The sequence below is a fragment of the Acomys russatus genome, chromosome 4, assembly GCF_903995435.1.
Source record: "Acomys russatus chromosome 4, mAcoRus1.1, whole genome shotgun sequence".
NCBI classification, from domain to species: Eukaryota; Metazoa; Chordata; class Mammalia; order Rodentia; family Muridae; genus Acomys; species Acomys russatus.
In genome coordinates, this window is record NC_067140.1 from 50,173,821 (window position 1) to 50,195,262 (window position 21,442).

Consider the following 21,442-nt stretch of genomic DNA (forward strand, 5'->3'; position numbering starts at 1 on the left):
GGAGTGAGGCAGCCAAAGTCATAACGGGAGGTAACTGGGAGGCAATGAGTGTCCCATGAAACTGCTAATGCTGTGGCAACTCCAGGCAGAGCTCTAGTCAATGGACGCACATGTCACTTTCCACCCCTTAAGGGACACTTGACTTTGCTACACGGTTAATGATGGAAACGCATTAGTTCTGATATGTGTGACTCACGCCCTTTCATTCCTCCACGCCTCTTCACCACCACGCTTTCCTGAGCATTTCCTACGCAGACTTTAAAACCCAGGCCCACTGTTACTTCTCCTAAGAAGCACTTCCTTACAGGCTCCAGCGGTCTCCGACCCTTTGTTCCGTGAAAGCAGTGTTTATCAGGACACACCATAAGGACTTTGGTTGGTTCCCTTCTCCTAGTTAGCCTGAACCACTTAGGGCAGAGTTGGCCCAGCATCCTGCAAAACTGTAAATAGAGGACAATCCATAGATGGATGCTGAGTGAGCAAAACAAGCCTGTGGGTAAACACAGGCTTTTGATACCAGGGAGGACCTTCTCCATGGCAACAGCAGAGTGATCCACCTCACACTTTATGCATGGAGAAAGAACAAATATTTACCAACTAAAAAAAATTTAAATAATCAGGGACAGATGCCATGAAGAGCTTAGATCCTCTCTAAAAGAATGGCAAGGAGTCTTATCTGACTTATCTTGATTTATGCTATTTGCTATGGTTACATGCTTGCAGGTCAAATTATTTGAGTTAATCTACTCCTGAAATCAAAAGTCAACCAAAACACACAGCAACCTCAATGGCTCAAAGGGACTGTCAACAAGACAGGGAATCACACGTCAACACTATCACAGCATTCACAGGCGTCTGGAGCAGACATCATTGTTGGTTTTTTTTTTTTTTTTTAAATTCTCTTTGTTTTGTTTTTATGATTTATGTATTTCATGTATATTAATTAGTACTCTGTCTGCATGCACATCTACACGCCAGAGGAGTGCATTGGGTCCTCTTATGGATGGTTGTGAGCCACTGTGTGGTTGCTGGGAATTGAACTCGGGACTTCTGGAAGAGCAGCCAGTGCTCTGAACCACCAGCAGACAGCATTGGAAGGTGATCACAGCAGGGGAAATTATGCATAATTGGTCCATCTGAAATAGTTCTTGCTTGATGTGGCGTCTGGAGAACCCAAAGTAAGAATTCATATTTCTCTATAAGATACACTGCCCCACCCCCAAGAGGAAGGCTCTTTTTTTTTTTTTTGATATGTAAGTAATCAGAAGACAAATGAAATACAGCTTTTTACCTAAGATTCTATAAAAACACTATGAGGAACTTGGAAAACTGGAAAAATTCTCAAGAGAGGTGGTCTTGCTATCCTCATCAGTGTTATGTATGCATCGCTGTGCAGGATACAAAGGGTTAAATAAGGCCAGGGATGCAGTACAGCCCACAGAGTGCTTGCTTAGTGGTGGCCTGCCGCCCCAGCTTCCTTCTTCAGCATTTCATACAGTCACCCTCATCCCCACCCCTGCCCATCTTAGCACTGCGAAGGCAGAGGCAGGAGGATCAGGAGTTCAAGGTCATCCGTGGCTACAGAGGGAGTGCAAGGTGAGTCTTCCAGTAAAACAAAACCACCACCACCCCTGACAGTAAAAACAAAACAAAACCCCCTGGTAAACGGAGACAGTAGCCTCAGGAACACAATGGGAACATCATCACTTTGGAATAGTGCATACCTTCGATGCTCTGTGGCCCGACAAGATTCATGGCCTGGTGAGCTGGGTATTCCACACGAGGCCTAGCAATGCCCAGCTGCTCCATCACGCCATGGAGCAGCCTCTGGATGTCAGTTTCTGAGACCCGGTCAGGGGTCCGTGGACTGTAGGCAGATGCTGGATTCCACTCAAACACCAGCCAGAACAAAAGGCCAGCCAGCATGACAGAGACCATCCTTGAGGTCATTTTTAACCTGCAGAAGAAAGGACTGAGTTTACATAACACGGCCAAGACCGGCAACCGTGATAACACAACTGTGGTGATATAATTATGAATCACCAGTTGAGGATGAAGGGCCACCCTGAAGGGAGACTTCTATGAAAAATCCCTAGAGGTCTGCTTTTGGGTCAAGTGTCCAAGCCAGGTGGGAAACCACTGCGTGAAGGGAGGAAAGAGACAAAAGAGTCTAGGACAAGGAAGTCCCTCTGAGTGGCCGAGAAGTCTAAGCCGCAATAGTAGTTCTCACACCTATGGTCTGCGATCCTTGCTATCTAAGAACTTTCGGTTTTGAAAAATGAAGGGTGATATTTTGAGTTTTCCCAATTTAAAGGAAGAAAGGGGTAACAAGAGAAAGTTAGGAAGATCAAAACAGTAAAACAACAACAACAAACAAATAAACAGAAAGTTCTGGAGTGGTGGCAGAGAGTGTGTTAACTTAGCAGACAGGCAAATACATTAGGATCTGGAGCAGAGGTCCACGAAGCTCAGATCCTACCCTATGATGTGGGGAGCTATGTGAAAGGCTGGGGTGCCTGACTGCACCCCACCTAGGTGATCTTGGACAAATGCCTCAGCCTTCTTTATTGCAGAATAAGTACAGTAACAATCTGTCTTACAATGAGTTATTGTGAAGATGAAGATCAAAATCTTGTAAAGGGACATGGAAAAATGCCAGGCACGGTGAGTCCCCTGTGCTTTTATTCCAACGACGGTAACATTGTCTCATAGTTCTGGAACTTAAGATCCGTGGAGGCCGCAGAGAAGAAAGGGAAGACAGTGAAAATGGTGGGGAAAAAATATCTGGGGTGTCAACCTGCTCTACATGTTGGTATCCATGGATACGCCTGCAGGATTCACCCAGCGTCCCTGGCAGCTGCTGGTTTAGGATGTGAGCTTCAGGCATCAGCCAGATTAACCCTTTTGAGCATTGGGGGGAGGGGAGGGCAGACAGAGACGGACAGGAACAGTAGGAAACAAGCCAATCATCTTTCTCAAAACAAATATTCATTTTACCTAATGTCCATCTTTGCAGCTAAAGGCCTTTCCTAGCTACTGGTAGACATTAAAACCCTGCTCTTCAAATTTAACAGCACGATTGTGATTTAAAAAAAAAAAAAAAAAAAAAAAAAAGGCAGGATGCATCTCCATCAACTCTGAATACAGGATGTTTTCTTTACTGGCTAGCCAACGGATGAACTAGCCAATCGGCTCTCGGAACTCGTTCCTTCGCCTATTTATAGGCAACCCTGTAATCCCCACATATATCCTTTGTTTGACCCCAGCCTCAAGTTCAAGCAGTTCTGATGGGCACCCTCCCCCACCCTATGAACCCAAGTTTCACCAGATGACTAGCCAGGGCCCCAGCACTGCTGTACTCACCGCGGAGCCCGCAGGAGAGCTTGTTGCAATCTGGGCCAAAGCAGGGAGCTGACGTGCTGGATAGCTCCTGCGTCACCTCCCTCCGCATCCTAACCCCACCCAGGCCCCGCCCACAGCAGGTGGAAGCAGCCTTCCCAGAGTTCCTGAAAGGAATTCTAGGCGCCTGACTGCTCTACAACTGTGAGCTTTTTCAGGTGCACCATTTTCCCATAGACACCACATCTCTAATTTTGCCATCTTCTAGATTTTAAAATTAGCGTACAAACGGGATTCATGCAGGCATTTCCATACACGCCCTTCCTAGTACCTTTTCCTTTATCCCCCTCACTTAAGCCCTTTCTAGTTTAATGACCTACACTCAAATCCTCAGGTAGAAAAACCAAGACCCATCTATGAAAGAAAACGTGTATTTGTCTCAGATGTGACAATGGCAGGGATGACTAAGAAAAATCCAAGTCCTAAGGGGTTCTGGTGACAGCAGTGCCTCTATTGCACCTTTCCTTAACTAGGGCACTAGGAGATTCTGAGAGGTCAGAGAGTTTCTTCTAACGTTCACTAAGAGAAAAATCACACCTCCAGGATATGCAGAACTTACCTAAGCAGACCTGGAATTTATTCTTATATTTTGAGAGGCCGATCATGGGGCCCAGGGTCTTATAGGATTCCTAGCCCTGAAAGTAACACATATAAAAGGCGCAAAGTCCATCAAACAGCTAGGAATGAGTTGTCTGAGCAAACTTCTGGGAAATAATAAGTCCCAGATGAGATTAGAATCCATGTGTTTTTTTCTGGAGCAGCAAACTCATTAGCATTTTAATGCACTGAATGGTGGCCTTTTCCTTGGATGCTTTTTGTTTCAATCAACATGATAACTCCTCTGCAGGATCTAGGTTCAAAGCTTATGATGGTACACAATATTTACTAACAATGAATACTGTTTCATTTCCAAATTTACTTCACCGTCGTTCAGTTATATTCAATTTAAGTTTGGAAAAATTGCTTACTACATTTTCCTGGATGTGTAGGTGACTGAAACATACCAAATATGTCTGATTCACACCGTAGAGACAGGGTGTGAAACCACACTAAATGCTGAAAATGATGGAAATGGTTTTTTGTTTTGTTTGTTTTTTGTTTTTTTGTTCACAACTTTTGAGGTTTCAGTACTCTGTCATTGGCTCCACTGCTTTATGAACCCATAGTGAGTCAGAACATGAGAGTGGGAGCACATAGAGGGTCAGGATAAACAGCAGAGCACACAAGAGATTGGTTGTGGGGGATCCCTAGTGACCCACTTCCTCCCAAAGGGTTCTACAACCTCAAAATTAGTGCTTGCCACTAGCTAGGATCCGAGCATTCAACATGAGCCTATGGGTAGCATCTCACATCCAAGCATGACTGTAAGGGTCTTACCAAGGCTGACTTGAATACTCCTACCTCAGCCTCTGGAGTAGCTGTGACACAGGACTGTGGCAGTACACTTGAATAAAACTTATTTTTAAAATAAAACATGAGTCGTGCATGTATCCTATACTTGATTTTCAAAATCCTACATTGAGTTCTTAGTGATTGTAGAATGCTGCCCAGAAACCTATTAACTTAGCTCTTTGCGTATTAAAATTACTGCTTGTTTGTGCAAACAGCCAAATACTAGATTTTTATAATTTAAAAAAAAAAAAAAAAGGGAATTCTTGAAGTTATAGTACACATTACTTTTAACTTTGGAAATCACACATGTATACTGTCTCCTCATATAATCAGTGAAATTAGAAACAATCGTTTTTGTATAAGACAGTAAATACAAAGATGAAACCACATTTTAAACCATTCTCAACTCCCAAATAGGAAAATGAGCTGGGCCGGGTGATGGTGGTGAATGCCTTTACTCCCAGCACTTGGAAGGCAAAGACAGGTGGATTGCTGTGAGTTCAAGGCCAGCTTGGTCTACAAAGCGAGTCCAGGTTGTCAAGGCTACATAGAGAAACCTGTCCCGAAAAAACAAAACAAAAAACAAAAAAAGGAAAATGATCTGGAACCTTAAGATGTTTGAGGATTTTATAGAATTTTTTTCACTTTTAAAATGGAGACAAGATCTACATAACCCACGTTTCTATCTTCTGCGGGCATATGCACCATGCCCTCATCAGGCATCAAAGATACACCAAAAGCATAGGAGAAATTTAGAATACAGGAAAACTTAGCTCAAAATGTTCCCAATTTTGAAGCACCCCAGCTTTCTGTTTTAGGGATGTTCAATTAGTAAAGCCTCTGTAAATACTGCAAAATCTAAACTATTTCTCGATCAACTTTGTAAAGGATCCACACAACCTGTTATAACCAAACTAAAATGCATGGCTAATCAGTTTTGACCAGATACATATGAGGTTTAGGACTAGAGTTTTAGTTTTTATGTAAACCATATACTAAATCTGGGTAAGGATTACTAGGTAATGAACATAGGAAATAAACCTGAAATAAAACAGAAATCTTAGGGCAGAAGAGGTGGCCTATGGTCGAGAGCACTGTTGCTCTTTTTTCATGTGCATTGGTCTTTTACCTGCATGTATGCCTTTCCAAATCTCCTGGATATGGAATTACAGACAGTTATGAGCTGCTATGTGGGCACTGGGAATTGAACCCAGGTCCCCTAAAAGAGCAACCAGTGAGCCATCTCTCCAGCCCAAATTGTTGCTCTCGTAGAGGACCAAGGTTTGGTTACCAGAACGTACATAATGGCTCAAAATCATGTAAGGTATCCAATCCCTCTTCTTAGGGGAGAATAGAAACACATGTGTTATACATACTTACATGGGTTGACATACATAGAGGAGGACAACACACATACTATAAATAATCTAAGAAACACTCTACACATCTTCAAGTAGAACCTGGCAAAGCAAACTTAAGGACTTGTCTCACACACACATACACACACTGTTTTGCATCTAAAACACAACACCAAGGCAAAGACACGCTTCTTAGAAGTTATTTTTAATGTCTATGCTAAATAAATAACACATAAACACAGGATAAGACTATCAGATATTTAGCTAAGTAAAATATACAGAGATACATTAACAATTCAAATTCTAAAATCAACCGGTTTCATAGATAAAACCCACCTTGATTAAAATTTCTAGTTAAATTATTTCTCCTTAAAAGTTTCATTGTCATAATGAATAAAATATATCAAAATTGCCTTTAAAAAGTATGGCTTAAAATTAATCTACTTCAATAGCATAATGTACAAACGTGCCTCAGTCATTCAACCACTGTCTTTAATTAAAAATTCAAGTGAAGCCACAGGAGACACTAAGCTAATTCCTCAGTCCCAATGGAGTAAGTATTAGCACACCACTGCGGGGCTTACTCATTCCCTTACGTATCAGACATGTGTAATAGATAACAGTCTGGACTTGGAGGAATGGCAAGCGACAAGCACAGCTTGTTGTATTCTTCCTATTCTGCATGCAAAATAAAAATCATGTCCCTTTTAAAATAGACTTAACCAACAATTTCTTTAAAAGTTAATTATAACCTCTGCTTCAAGAAATCAGAATAAAATTAAGCTTAAATGCTTCAGAAAGAAAAACAAAGGAGCCTTATGTCCAAGTCTGAAACTACAAATTGCTCCAGCCTTGGGACTGCTCTGGGAAGAACCTGCTTGACAAGCATCCCCGGCACACGCTAGCAGGCGCTTACCCTGCAAACCACCCTGCGAGCTGCTCATTTTATTTACACTGATGATAAGCACCACATCTGACAGTTACAAGTCTACAGGCTTACTCGTTGGTAGCAGTTGAGGCTTTCCAATAGGATTTTTGGGAGAACCTTTATACCAGACCCTTTCTTTTTCTGATGGTTTCCTAAGAACTCTGTTTTTTATCCCAGGTGTAGAGACCACATTGTTATTTACAACTAATTTTAATCTATCATGATTAGTGAGATCATCCAAGGGAAACTTAGTTTGGCCATCAGATTTGCTCTCCTGTTTACAGAGTCTAGTAGTGCCAAGAGAAGCAGGAGTAGGATCTGGATGTCTCTTCACTTTTGTGAAAGCTTTACAAGTTAACTCAGCACTTGATTTTGAGAGTGCATCATTGTACTTTGCACACGATGTAGCCTTCTGTGCATCAGGACCTGACTTAGTACATGAAACAGATGAACGTTTTGATGTGCTTTCTACACAAGAGGGAAGAGCACTGTCACAGCTCACTGACTTTACCAGAGGAGAAGCTGCGTCACCAGGGATTGCCAACCTCTGCCTCACGGGATGCCTGTCATGCTCCAACAAAGAATTAATTCTTCTGACAGATTGACGGACAGGTGTACGCTGAAATTTAAGAGGTGATTTCACTTTTGCTCTGTTTGGTTCATTTAGAGACAGTTTATTAAACCACTGTATGTGATCAGAAACCCTCCCATGCTCTGTCATTTGTAAGCCTCCAGGAACCTCATTCTCACATTTTTTCACCAGTGATCGTTGCCTGGCACATCTCTGGGGCTGAGGTTTTGAAAGGTCCATCACACTGCACGTACTCTGCTTTAGAGGCTGAGCCTTGTCTTCGCCGGCAGCTCTGCATGCCGCTGCACTCTCTTCCACCTCATTCTCATTTTCCTGTGGCTGATGAGTCGGTTGCTTCCTTGGGAACTGTGGCTCCTCTGTTTGCTCCTCACCAAGGAGTTCTGGCTGGATTAAGTCAGCTTTTGCTGTTTCTGAGGGCATGTCTTCTTTACATTCTGCTGTCATCTGAGTTGAGTAACGCTCCATGTTGGCTTCTCTAGCAAATTTTGGACTTTGATCCAGTGAGGAATTTCTTTCTGAAACATAGTTCTCATCTTCACCAGCACAGCTCTCATCATTTCCCTCTGGTTCTCTCGCAGTCACATCACTGGATTCACTTTCTTCCCCCATATTTGTTACTGAAAACTGCCTGTGATTTATCATTGTATGCAGATCACTCCCAGATTCAGAAAATGCTTTCTGAACCTTCTGCAAAGTCTCGGAGGTCAGGTTACCCTCATCCCTGCTAAGAGAACTTCCCAGCACACTGCTGTCAGGTTGGCTCTGGAAGGCGGAAGGCCTGAGCTCACATGACAGAACCGGTGATTTTTCAACAGTAGTATCAGGCTCCAAAGAGAAGTTTTTCACCTCACGATTTCTCATTATCGGAGAAGCTCCATTTGCACCCACATCTTGAAAACTTGAATTACTGGGTTCTGTCCAAGACATCTGGTAACCTGCTCCATCGAGTTGATCTGGAGTTAGTAAGTGTTCCTCAGATTTGCTGATCTTTTCTGTGCCTAAAATAAAGCAGATGATGCTTTTAATACTTTACATCTTGCCTAGTTTTAAGACACAATCCAAACACATGACAAATCAAGTTAGTGAGCATTATTTCCAAAACACTGAAGATGCTATATTTTAAGGTAAAAAGGTCCAACGTTGGCATTTATAAGCATCTCCCAATTGTTGACAGAAAACTACACTGCTGAGTCAAATATTTTCACCATTCAAATGAGAACTTCTAGAACACAAAGTAAAGGATACCAGAATTTGAGGTAAAATTCTAACAGTATTACGTAAATATACCTTTCTTTAGCAATCTTTCATCAATATCTGGGCTAAAAAGCAGGCCTGTTTTTACAGAGTCAATCCTATTTTTTAGATTTTGTTGATTTGCTAGTCGTCGACCAACATTTTCATATCTATTGATGACAGAACATCCATTCTGTACAGAAAAGAAAATTTGAAAATGGTTTAGTTAAGTAAATCCAGTAACTAAAAATATTAAAACCAATTAAGTATTAAGAACAGTAACTAATCTAAAAAGGCTTATCTAACTGAAAGATAACTGTAACAAACAAACATTCTTGTCTACAGGTGAAATGTGCAAAGATCAGGTGATACGTTGTGAAGTAAAACACAGAGCTGAACATCCTCATTCAGTACTAGAAAATCTGTGAGTGCACTATCTCTGTGCCAGGGCCTGGTGACAAATTGTGTGCATGGTGTGTGTGTGTGTGTGTGTGTGTGTGTGTGTGTGTGTGTGTGTGTGTGTGTGTGTGTGTGTGTGTGTGTGTGTGTGCCGGGGGATAGTGCTTATGTTCTAAGATGAGATTTAAATCAAAACAGTACGTTACATGGCATCAATATAACACGAAGTCAAAGTGACATGGAGAATACTGAAACAGTGAAGAGAACACTGCTGGTGATGGTGGGAGTATAATTTCACACAGGGTTGTGAGAAGACAAAGGGCAAGAAGAGTATTTCAGGGAGATGTTGTCAGCACGGTTTCCACAACTGAAAGAGAAGGAGGTGGCAGAAGACCTCCAAGACCTGAGCTCAGGAACATGCTCTGGAAAGCACAGATCATGTGGAGCACTTTGTGTTAATGTAGGAAGCTGGGGCTTCCTTCAGAATGAGAAAGATCACTGGAAGGATCTGAACAGAAAAGCAGTATGACTTAACTTGGCTTTTAACAGGACTGTTCTACGGCACAAGCATTGCAGAGAGGGCATCAGACCCACTTAGATTATCTGCAGGTTCTCCAGAGAAGACACTCTGGAGACAGCTAAGAGGGGAAGGCTCCTCGGACAGACAAGATGTGGCATATGAGGATGTGAGTGAGGAATCCGGAACATGCAGTCTGGCCTCAGTGACTAGAAGAGCCAGCTGCATAACTGAAACGGGTGACAGCAGTGAAAAGAGGGCTTTGTTGTAAGGACAGCTGCAGCAAGAACCAGTGTGTGTGGAATCAGTTTCTGCCTGAACATGGAAGAAAGGAACCAGCAAAAATCAGAGCTTGGTGCCACAATACATGCTCAGCCCTACGAAAGACAGAACACGGCAAATCCAAATCAAAGCAAACACCAAACCCTGCAAACAAAGACAGATACTTCCTCTTCCTTGTTTGTGCCCAGGAAAATTTAAATGTGGGTGTCTTAGACAATTAGTGTTGGATATTATGTTACAAAGGAGTTTGAAAAGCAATAGGAAAGTAAATAAAGACAGTAAGGGGTCCTGGGGGGTAAGTAAGGCCTTTTATTTGACACTCTTGACTACTTGCTTAAGAAGGCTGAATTCACAGGCCACCTTGTTTTGTTTTATCTGTTTGTTTGCTTTTTGAGCCAGGGTCCAGAACTCACTATGAAGACCAGGCTGGCATTGAACTCACAGAGATCTCTGTACCTCTGTCTCCCAAGTGCTGGGACTAAAGGAGTGAACCCCCTACCTTCAGAGCAGTTTCAGTGACATTCTGAAATTAAAAAAAAAAAAAAAAAAAAAGTTGATAAGAGTAGTAGTCCATGGTTTACTACTTTGGAGGAAGGCAAATGTGAGAAAGTGTAAGTCTACACTTTATGTTACTATGATTTGTGTTATGCCAACAGACTAATAAAGCTATACGCCACTGTGGTGTTCCTAACTGTGAACATAACTAAGAAATGCCTATAACATTAGATAGGCACATGTCCAGGAGTATCTGTGATGGCATTCCGAGAGACTGTTAGAAGAGAGAGTTCTGGCCTAATGAATCAGCGAATCCACCAATGACTCATAAGAGGCTGGCACTACTGGGAGGTGACAGAGAAAAGGAGGGGCTCAGGTCTGGATTGTGCGCCCGGCCCTTTCTGTATTCCTTCTTTTCCTAGCTGCCATGATGTGAAGGGCTCTGCTTGCCACATCCTCCCCACCAGGATGAACTGCCACTTCTGAAAATACAAGCAAAGAAAGCCCCCTCTGTGCAGCTTGTTGGTGACTCTGCCTCAAGGACAAGACACTTACGGAATCTCTGTTTTTCCCCAGGCTAAACTTCAGACGAAGAGATCTTCGGACCTTTTCTTTACGACTGACTTTAGGAGAGAAGCAGCCTGCTTTTCCTGATTCTACCCTAAAGAATGCAATTTAAAACAGTTTCTGGTATAAATATGAGAAATTCTTGCAAAATGAAAATTTGACTAAGTCCAAAGAAGTCATACTGTTAATTGCTAAGTAATAATTTTTAAAAAATGACTTAACTTTAACATATTATATGTAATTGCTCATCTGGCATATGAAAATTATTTATCATGCTTATTCACTTACAAACCAGGATCATTAGAATGGATTACATATAAACCCAAGAAAATCTAAAATTACACAATCAATATAGAATAGGATTTGTACCAAGAACAATGAATTCAATTTAGGTTTTTTTTCCTCTTTCTGATGGTACATGAAGGGCCAACAACTAAGAAGGACATAAAGACTGGGCGATGTAAAGAATCTGACTAAACTCTAACTTGTGGTGGGACGACAGCACACACATCACTGTCACCCCCTGAAAGCACAGTGCCTGGGCAGATCACCTGTAAACTCTTTTGCTCGCAATCCTCTTACTTCGCCTTGCGTCTGTGTTGGTCAAGTGGTTTCCACTCACAGTGATAGGTGAGAGTGAACTCTGAGATGACCCGTCTGGGCTCGTATCAAAGTGAACTGTAAGAAGAACAGGTGAACCATTGTACATGCTTTCTTTTCAAAACATAAAACTGCAGCAAAGCTGGGCAGTGGTGGCGCACGCCTTTAATCCCAGCACTTGGGAGGCAGAAGCAGGTGGATCTCTGTGAGTTGGAGGCCAGCCTGGTCTACAAAGAGAGTTCCAAGACAGCCAAGGTTACAGAGATACCCTGTCTTGAAAAACCAAAACCAAACCAAAAAAAAAAACAAAAAAAACAAAAAAAAAAACAAAACAAAAAACCAAATCAAAACAAAAAAAACTGCAGCAAGTAGATTTAAGTCCAGTTTCTACCACCCAAGCAGCAACAAGTACAATTTCTGCTTAGGTTTCAGGTACTAATAACTGACCAAAAAGAAAGCATTACTCTCCCATTTAACTGTTGCCAAGTGCAGGTTGGATTGAGCACTAATCTTATGTTAGTTCTACTTTAAACACTTAGTAATAAGGGAGGGACACCCTGCCAAACTTTGAAGAGCAAGCTGTGGAGACAGCAAAATTTGCCTAACACTTACTAAATGACTTCGGACTCTGGAAATACAGTTCCTTGATGAACAGAAATATTACTGCCAGGAATTACTAGAAGTGAGAAAGGATATACATAATTCATAATAAAACCCATTATGCTAATATACACCAATAAAAAGCTTAAAAAGTAATATTGACAAATTTAAGCGTGAGCATTCAGGATATAATAATTGCTAGCCAACTGTCTACTAGACAAGTATAATCTGCCAACAATTTTTGTCAAACAGACAAAAACTAATCATCTAAAGCCATGTGTAGCCCATTTATCCCTGCCAGGTTCCAGGCAAGTAATTCATGTTTACAACAGTATTCAATTTCACTATCCAATGTTATCTATACCATGTGATCTGTCATAGCAAAATAAATAAATAAGGTTACAAACACAGGGTCCATATACATTTCACTTATGTCCTAATCGTGTCCAGTATCCTTTCAACAGTCAATTCATTAGTTATTGATTAAAAAAAATTCCAAAGTGTCCAAAGAGGTATTTGTGGGTTTGTTTAGTCATGAAAATAACCACCTTAGGACTTTTTCATGCATTAGGCCAAAGGACATTTTAGAGATCAATATAGCACATCCAGCATGACTTAGTCATCTTGAAAATATATGTGGTCAAGGAAGCACAGTCAGCTTGGACCTCTAGCCACGGGGCAGGGGCGGTCTCTGACTCTGTGGCCTGCCTTTGGCACCTTCCCCCTAACTGGACAGCCTTGTCTAGCCTCAACAGAAGATGCGCCCAGTCCTACTTGATATGCCAAGGTGGGCTGATATTCATGGGAGGGCTCCCCTTCTCTGAGAAGAAAAAGAGGGGCGCATAGGGGGAGGGGCTGGGAGGGGAGGGGAAGGGACTGGGAGAAGAGGAAGGGAAACTTCCAACAGGGATATAAAGTAAATAAATTAATTAAAACAAAACAACAAAACCAGGCCCTCCATGTTAATGTTTACACCCCAATGATAATGAGACTCTTTGCTACCTGATACTGGTGTAGAATTGCTGAAGATATGACTTGGCAACAGTTCAAAGTTCAAGTTGTGTTTGATGGACTTCCTTTTTTTACTTGAGAAGGCGTGAGAAGACTCTCCTGGCAGTTTACGCTTAACACTTGGTGTGAGAATCAGTGGTGAGACAGAGGCCTGGGCTGAAAACCACAGAGAAGTGATGTGCTTCTCCATAAGGACGGTAAGATACACAGCCTTGATTTCTTATAAGCACTATTACTTAGAAGTTAACAACAACAAACGTGAGAGATGCAGTTCCACGATCCACTATTGCTTAGCTAAATTAACATTCTGTAATTATTTAAAATAAAATAGCAAAGTTACAAAGAGGCAAAATTATTATTATTTTTGTTTGAGGTGAGGTCTCCTCACTATGCAGCCCAGACAGGACTTCAACATGCGATTCTTCTGTACTGGGGTTAAAGGCACAAGCAACCGTACTGAGCATGGCAAGGCTCTTAAAAATGCAGGGGTAACTTAAACTAGATAGAGTAATAGACATATATAACAGATGAAATAATATCAACACAGGGCAGAAAACTACATTCAAAGATTAACTTTCTTATTCTGATACAAAGTGAGGTAAAGCCATGTTCAAAGTATAAGCAATTGAAAATCACTATTAAGATTATTTTTTTTAAGATTATTTTTAAAAATGATAACAGATAAATTCTTGCCTACTATACATTTTAAGATTTTGAGTTCACTATACTCACTGTAACTAATAACATAATGTAGAATACATAGTGCAGTATTTTTAGTGAAATAGTACTAGGATTTGATTATTAGGCAATTATAATTGTTCTTTACAGAGCACTAAAAACATTTTCATTTAAATATTTATATATAACAAGCACCTACCAGTTCTATCTTGTTGAGGTGTAATAGAGGGTGTTTTGCTGGATTTGAGTTTATTTAGGGCTCCATTAACAAAATCTGAAATGCAAGGCATATATAGTTACATCAGCAACTAAAATGTAATATAACCTGCCTCGTATCAATAATAAAGATGGCCCAGGTCTAAGAAATATCTACATTTGTGGCAGGAAGCTTTATAGGTTGAATTGTGTGTTCTATAAGCCAGGACGAGATAAGAAAGCAATCCGCCCTACAGAGTTCAGAGTCCAGCTGACACTTATAGATTGGCCTCTAGAACTGTTATTTCTAAGTCATTCAATTTGTGACCTTTGACACAGTAGCCCTATGAAAATAAAAGAGAATAAAAAGAACCTACAAAAGTAGCAAAGAAAGAGAAAAAAAAAAAAAAAAAGGCAGTAACCAAGCCAAAAAATTCCAAAAGGAATGATACTCAAAGACGGGAAACTGGGCTAAGGAGATGGTTCAGTGGATAAAGTGCAGGCTGAGCACGTGTGAGGACCTATGTTCATCTCCCCAGAACCCACATTAAAGCCGGGTATGGTCCTATGCATCTAGTATTCTTTTGGGGAGATTGGAAGGCAGAGACAGCAGAATCCCTAGAAGTGCGGGACAGCTAGCTTGGAGTGCACAGATGCAAACAGAGCCTATCTCAAAACAGGTACAACTCAGGACTGACACGAAAGGCTATCCTGACTTCCCCTTAAGAAGCCATCCATGTGAACACGCACATGAGCACAACACGCTGTGAGGAGGATGGCTTCACTCTTCCTGACCAAAAGGAGACAGGAACTATTATCACCATGATAGAACTTTTGTTCTATCTTCTCTTGAATCTTCTTCAGTAACATTTCCTTCATAACTGACTTCACACACAACTGAGCTCTTCAAAGACCTGGCACCTGTATTGTTGCCATACCTCTCTTTCCATTCTCTCCAATTCCAGGAGTCAAATCTTCAAATTAAATAAAATTACAACATACTTCAGTGTCATACGTCAAGTTGAAGGAACAGTCTTGGTCTTTGGGCCTGGCCTCAGTTCCAGATTATACCATCAAATGGACACAACGAACCCACACTCATCTGTTCCTAGAATAGACTTGTTTCTATTCTATATTTCTGAGCTAGTACAGAATGTAAGTTTTCTGTTTTCACTCAGTCTCTCTGTATTCTACCCATGCTTTAAGAAAGCCCAGGTTGAGGTCTGGGAATACAGTTCAGAGGCATAATGCTTGCTTAGCCTGTATGAGGCCCTAGTTTCAATTCCCACACAGTAAATAAATAAGGCCTGGTTTGACAAATCCGTGGTAACTACGACCCAGGGAACGTTCTGTTAAAGATTCAGCATTTATTATCAGATTGTATTATCACTTGAACTCCTAACATGCCTGTGCTTTGTTTCCCAACTTGGCATCCAAAAGAGTCATACCACAGCTACTAGTCATGTTTGCATTTTAGATGAAAGCCAATCTCAGCCCCTCCCTGAAAGGAGAGCATCAATTACCTCCAACACTTTGTCTTCTTTTTCTCTTACATTCACCAGGAGTTTCATAGTCTCCTTCAAAGCCTTCCAGGGGTGGAGAAGTACAGAGGCCATCAATACCTAACATGGCTGGTATCTTGTCCAGGATAAAATCTGGCACGTGTCCTAAATCAAATGTTCATAAGACAATTATTCCTTCCTTCCTTTCCTCCTCCAAAGTATAAGTAACAGTGTCTCATAGCTCACTTAGAAGTGACCAGGATCTCTCTCATTCAAACAAATCCTACTACTTGACAATATCATTATTCAATATACAATCTTACCAATATCTGATGCGCAATCAATAAGAGTCTGTACTACTGCTGCCTGCAATCGAAGCTTTTTCTCTGTGTTGGCAGACATCTTCTCATGGCCTTCACTTGTCTGAAGAATATTTGGCGCAAATATCACTGCAAGATTGCTGCTATCCATTTTATTCTCACTCGCCCTGATGACAAAAGGCTTTATTAAATGACGAAAATGGTAGAAGTCCAGGAAGTTAAAATAACATCTACTTTATCTGTCACCTACAAGTAGAACACCCCTCATCTACCCACCCACATGACTAGCCTGAAGAAGAAAAGGACAAAAGAAGGAGGGAAGGAGCACTAAGGGTGAGTCTGTCTGCTATGCAGAAAGCCCGAGGTCTATCTTTAGCCATACAAAATAAAACAAAGAACCAAAGAACCCAAAATATATGGTCTCACATATTTAAATATAAGCCATACTAACCAGCTCACACTTTGTTCTTTCACACAGACTAAGTCTGTCTATCCGATGTTAGAGCCACACACAGAAATGAAGCATTAGAAGGCACCAATTATAAACAAGTAGGCTCACTAATGGCAGGAAGAGGAAGATTAAGAATACACACTATCTTAAAAGCACAGGGTCCATCCAGTAGACAATGAATCTTGTAAATACCAATAAGCCCTTAAGGTATCCATAATGAAGACTCTAATGATACAAAATATTACAGCACTTGGTATACCATTTCTTAAGGTACACAGGGTACATTTCCTATAGTAAAGACTTTTTTTCCCATTTCAATTAAACTGATTAACTACTGGGAACATCTTTAGGGAGCAGAGAAGTTAAACTCATCCATTTAAGGCTTTTAATTACCACTTACCTAAGAGAAACCTTCTTGAGAAAGTTAAAGAAGTATCTTAATATAGCCACTGTGGGGTCTGCCACAAGGCATGACAGCAACAATGTAGCTTTATTCTTCTCCTCTGCTCCTAACTGTTGAGCTTTGAAAAGCGCTTCCTGCAGATCAGCTGGGAGGACAGGCTCTGGCAGTTCCCGGAAGAACTGCTTAAGCAGACCTGCAACATCACATGGAAGCGCAGAAGACAGGCAGGCTTCACCATGGTCCAGTTTACTCTAAAACAGACATAAGAATCTTGAGCCTTCTAGCCACTTAAGCATATATTAAATACAGTAACCATTATTATATCAAATTAAGAACTCTTGCTTAAAGTATTAGTCCTGCTGAGAAGGCTAAAAATAATAAAGCTGAGTTTTCTTTTCATATAGTATTTTACAACAATGAAAAGCACAAATCTGAATGCATACTATGTTTTTAAAGCAGTATATAAACAATTTAAGATTTTATTTTAGAAAAATATTCCAGCTGTTAAAAAAAAAAAATCAAATCAGGAAATGGTACTAATGAAGAAATATAGCTCAACAGAGCATGATAGTACAAGCCTGTAGTTCCAGCACTCAGGGAGGCAGAGGTAGGTGGATCTCTGGTGAGTTTGAGGCCAGCCTGGTCTACAAATTGAGTTCAGGACAGCCAAGGCTACCAAAAAGAAGGACTGGAGAGATGGTTCAGGGGTTAAGAGCATTGACTGCTCTTCCAGAGGTCCCGGGTTCAATTCCCAACAACCACATGGCAGCTTAATACCTGCCTGTAACTGCTGTTCCAAGGGATCTGACACCCTTACACAGACATACATATAGTCAAAATACCAAGTACATAAAATAAAAATAAATAAAATTAAAAAGAAAAACCAAAAAGAAAAGTATAGTTCAAGACTGTGCTTACCTTTAGCGCCTTTAGACGAATAACAGACCCCGACTTCCTAAAAAGCCCTTCTGTGTGAATATGCTCTTCTAACGCTGTGCATGCATCAACGAGAAAGCTGAAAGAGAAGCCAGGCGCTGTCAAGGGTGCAGATACACACCTCAGTAGCCCCATCCCACTGCCAACACACAGGAGGTCAGGCATGTGCCTTCTTAGCTCTAGCGCCAAAAGTCCTTTTGATCCTTGTAGCAAAACAGCATCTGGTTGATTTTTGCTTCCTAACTTTTTCTCTAAGGTCTACAGCTTTACTTATGGCAACGTCAATGTGTGCCACATCCAGCAAGGCTCCAGGAACAGAGCTGACTAAGGGTGGCAAGGGAATGACAAAAGGACAAACACAAAGAAATAGCTGAGGTCAGGTAGACTGGGCTCTTTGAGAGAGAAACCAGCCCCCTCCTCAAGCTCAGCTGTTTATTGTATAGACTTGAACAAGGAGGTGGGGTTCTTGCATACTGCTGAATAAGTAGGCGTGATTACTGCACACAGGAAAGCAGAGGGCAGGGCTTACAGAATATAGCTAGATCAAGGAGGCAAGTTCAGCTAATCCCTGTAGGAGAGTCTTTGAAGAACATCAGTCTTCATTCTGGGTGGGGTGGAAGGCTATGGCGGACATTTTTTTGAACACACTGACAACACCTGCCCTCAGTCTCCCCAAAGGAACCTTTGCTATTTCCCTCTGTGCCTCACCTTGTGGGGAAGGCTTCTTCATTCTTCCATGGGTATGAATCACTGGGGTCCCTGACATGACTGTGCCCATGTAAACAACACAGATTTACTAGGCTTCACACACTTAGGGCTTTCTCTATTTGACACAAATGTGCCCTATCAAGTCTACTTGTTTTCTGGCTCTTCTGACTTGCCACATCTCTAACCTAACTCCTGATCAGGAACAGTCACCCTCAGTACTCCAAACAGCCTTCACCATGGATACCAATGACTTTTTCTTACCAAATCACCCATAAACTCATTGTCTCATATTGATTGACTCATGGACACATGATACATCTGACCACTCTTCTGCTCTGAAATGTCCTTTTCACCATTCTTGATTTTCTTGCTATTTCCCTAAACTGCTTTCTCAAGCTCCCTATGTCCCTCCTTTCCTGCTCGTGACTTGGGCTTTGTTCAAAGCCTTTTTGAAGACAGTAGCCCAGACTGGTCTCACATTTGCTGTGTATCCAGGGTGACCTGGATTCTTCCAGTCTCCATTTGCCAAGTATTGAGATTACAGTATTCAGCACCATGCCTACCTAGCCCAAGGCTTTCTCTATCCACTATCTCTCAATTGGTGATAACCTAGTATATAGCATGCATAGCTTTAAATAACCATCATGCTACATTCCCCCCAAAACAACATCAAGGTTTTTTTTTTCCCCTTGGAAAAACAGAATCCTTCCTGTCCTTATAATCATTCTCATGGTAAGGGGGTGAAGGTTCAGTTTTACATACGAACTAGTCTCAACCAATATTAACTTTAGATTCAATGGCTGGCACCAAAAATTTAGAAAGTAAACCAACTACAAGCAACGACAGAGCTGTATTTTCACTTAGTGCCTAAATGTCAGGCCTGGGAGCGAGATGACTGACAGCTGGTTCTGTCTGTTTACTTACAGGTAGCCTAGAGATGACATCAGCTTCAGCCATTACTCCGGTTATAAGATACTAGCAAGAGCATGCTGTGTGTGTGTGCTTGTGCCACGGCACTCATGCCAGAGCAGAGAACAGTTCTGTAAAGCCGGCTCTCTCTTTCCACCTTCATACATGAATTTGGCACCAGGCTTATGCTGCAAGCACCTTTACCCACTAAGTTATCTTATTAGTCTTATGTTTTGATTTTTTTATAATGGTAATGTTCAGAGATAAAATAACGTGGTCTTAAGCAATCAACTATTTTTCGAAACTATTTTTCAAAGCAGTTTGAAATATTCTCTCATCTTGAAGTCTGCTTACCTTGGAATGTCTCCATACTCTGGAACAACTGAATGAGGCAATGAATTAAAAGGAACTCCAAATATCTTACCCTAAAACGACAAACTTGGTTAGTCTACACAGTATTAGGCATAAAATAAAATCTTCAACATTAGGCAAATAAAGATCTTAGGAATGAAAACATTATCAGAAATAAACTCCAAGCTATAAATACAAAACAATTATCTGAAGTTTATGTATTAGAAAGTAACTCTTCTAAGACATTAAGCTAGATGTTTTGAACATAAAGACACCAAGATAAAGCCCCTGTCTTCATATAATCTAGTGCGTCAGTCAATCTTTGACCTCATTATGGGAAACTAATACAATTAGTGCTTAATTCCTAGACCAAATTTATTGCAAATATTAACCCCTCTCAATGCTATACATTGCTTCAGTGACCTTATTTATACTTTCCTCTAGTCATCCTACAAATACTAATTCACACAAAAGACTAAATCAGTTGGTAAAAGAAACAGTAGCTCCTGAATTCCCATAACATCTGAGTAGTTGCTAAAATACATCAGGTGTGGGTATTTTTGCACTTTATAACCTTTCCACGCTGTACAGCACAAGTGCTTTTCAACTATGTCCTGAGGTAGACAAAGCCAAGGTTGCAAACATTTAAGATGATTTTCATTTAGCTACCTTTAGACTGAATTTTTGATAATACATGTTCACAGTTTAAAACACCAGGGATCCCAAAAGTACACTTGCGGTTTTTGCGACTATCTTTCTACTTTCTGACTATGAACTTCTTAAAAATATGTCACAGACTACGAAGGCTGGATTGAAAAAGTCAAGCCTGTTTATGTCTACAGATTCAAAATTAAATTGGTTCACTTAATCTGATTTAGTTCAGATGCACCCGCTCTCCAAACTGCTACTGCAGCACTTCTGACTGACAGCACCGTTAGGCACACTTAATGACTCAACCCAGCAATGAAACTTTACTAGTCTTATTTCTAGCACTTGGCTTGTTTTGACAAATATTCCAAGCAAAAGACCACCCAGTCAAGAACAGTTAGAAATTAGGTTCCAAATTGGGAAGGCTACCAGTTTTCAAACACTGGCTTTTCTAATTTTTAGCTGTACAACCTTAATCGAGTCATTATAACATTCTCCGCCTCTTATGTCATCATGTTATAGAAAGGTTTGTATCTCATTAGACTGTTACTAGCTTTCATAGCTGAATTTATACCACACATCCCTTAGGATATGGGTGACTGTCATAGTTGAATAGGAGGCAAGCGAAAGGTGTTGTGCCAGGCCTACCTACAGCACTTACCAGGAATTACCACTTTATAAAATAAGAAACTGAAGCTTAGTGAGAAAAAGTAAGCAGCCCACATTCATAGTTAACTATAAAGCACGAGTCAAACTCAGGCCTGTCTCTAAAGGCAAGTGTCAGGATTTGTTTAAGGAATAAAAGAAAAAACAAATACCCATATTTAAGGTTGTGGAAAGTTTTACCAACAGAAGTAACCACTTTAATTTTTAACCATAAACAAACACATTAAGTAGGTGTGGTGACACACCTTTCTAATCCCAACACTAGGGAGGTGGAGTAAGAGGATCAGCTCAAGACAGCCTTA

The 21,442-nt window shown here is 40.9% G+C and overlaps 1 protein-coding gene across 4 annotated transcripts in view; it reads right to left on the reverse strand.

Annotated features, from left to right (window-relative positions):
- The window catches only part of LOC127188007 (neuroendocrine protein 7B2), a 66,751-nt gene that overhangs the window by 43,732 nt on the left and 1,577 nt on the right, over positions 1 to 21,442 (reverse strand). For 2 of the 4 annotated variants that reach the window (XM_051144340.1, XM_051144339.1), the window contains exons 1-2: positions 3,364 to 3,471; positions 1,725 to 1,957 (exon numbers count right to left, since the gene is read on the reverse strand). In XM_051144340.1, coding sequence (XP_051000297.1) covers positions 1,725 to 1,950 — 226 coding nt within the window. In that variant the 5' untranslated portion in view covers positions 1,951 to 1,957; positions 3,364 to 3,471. Of the gene's footprint in view, positions 1 to 1,724; positions 1,958 to 3,363; positions 3,472 to 7,008; positions 8,668 to 8,956; positions 9,096 to 11,150; positions 11,257 to 11,713; positions 11,841 to 13,364; positions 13,530 to 14,250; positions 14,326 to 15,769; positions 15,914 to 16,071; positions 16,236 to 16,919; positions 17,174 to 17,840; positions 17,938 to 19,829; positions 19,901 to 21,442 lie in introns of those variants that run through there. The other 2 variants (XM_051144341.1, XM_051144342.1) reach the window with 2 other exon arrangements.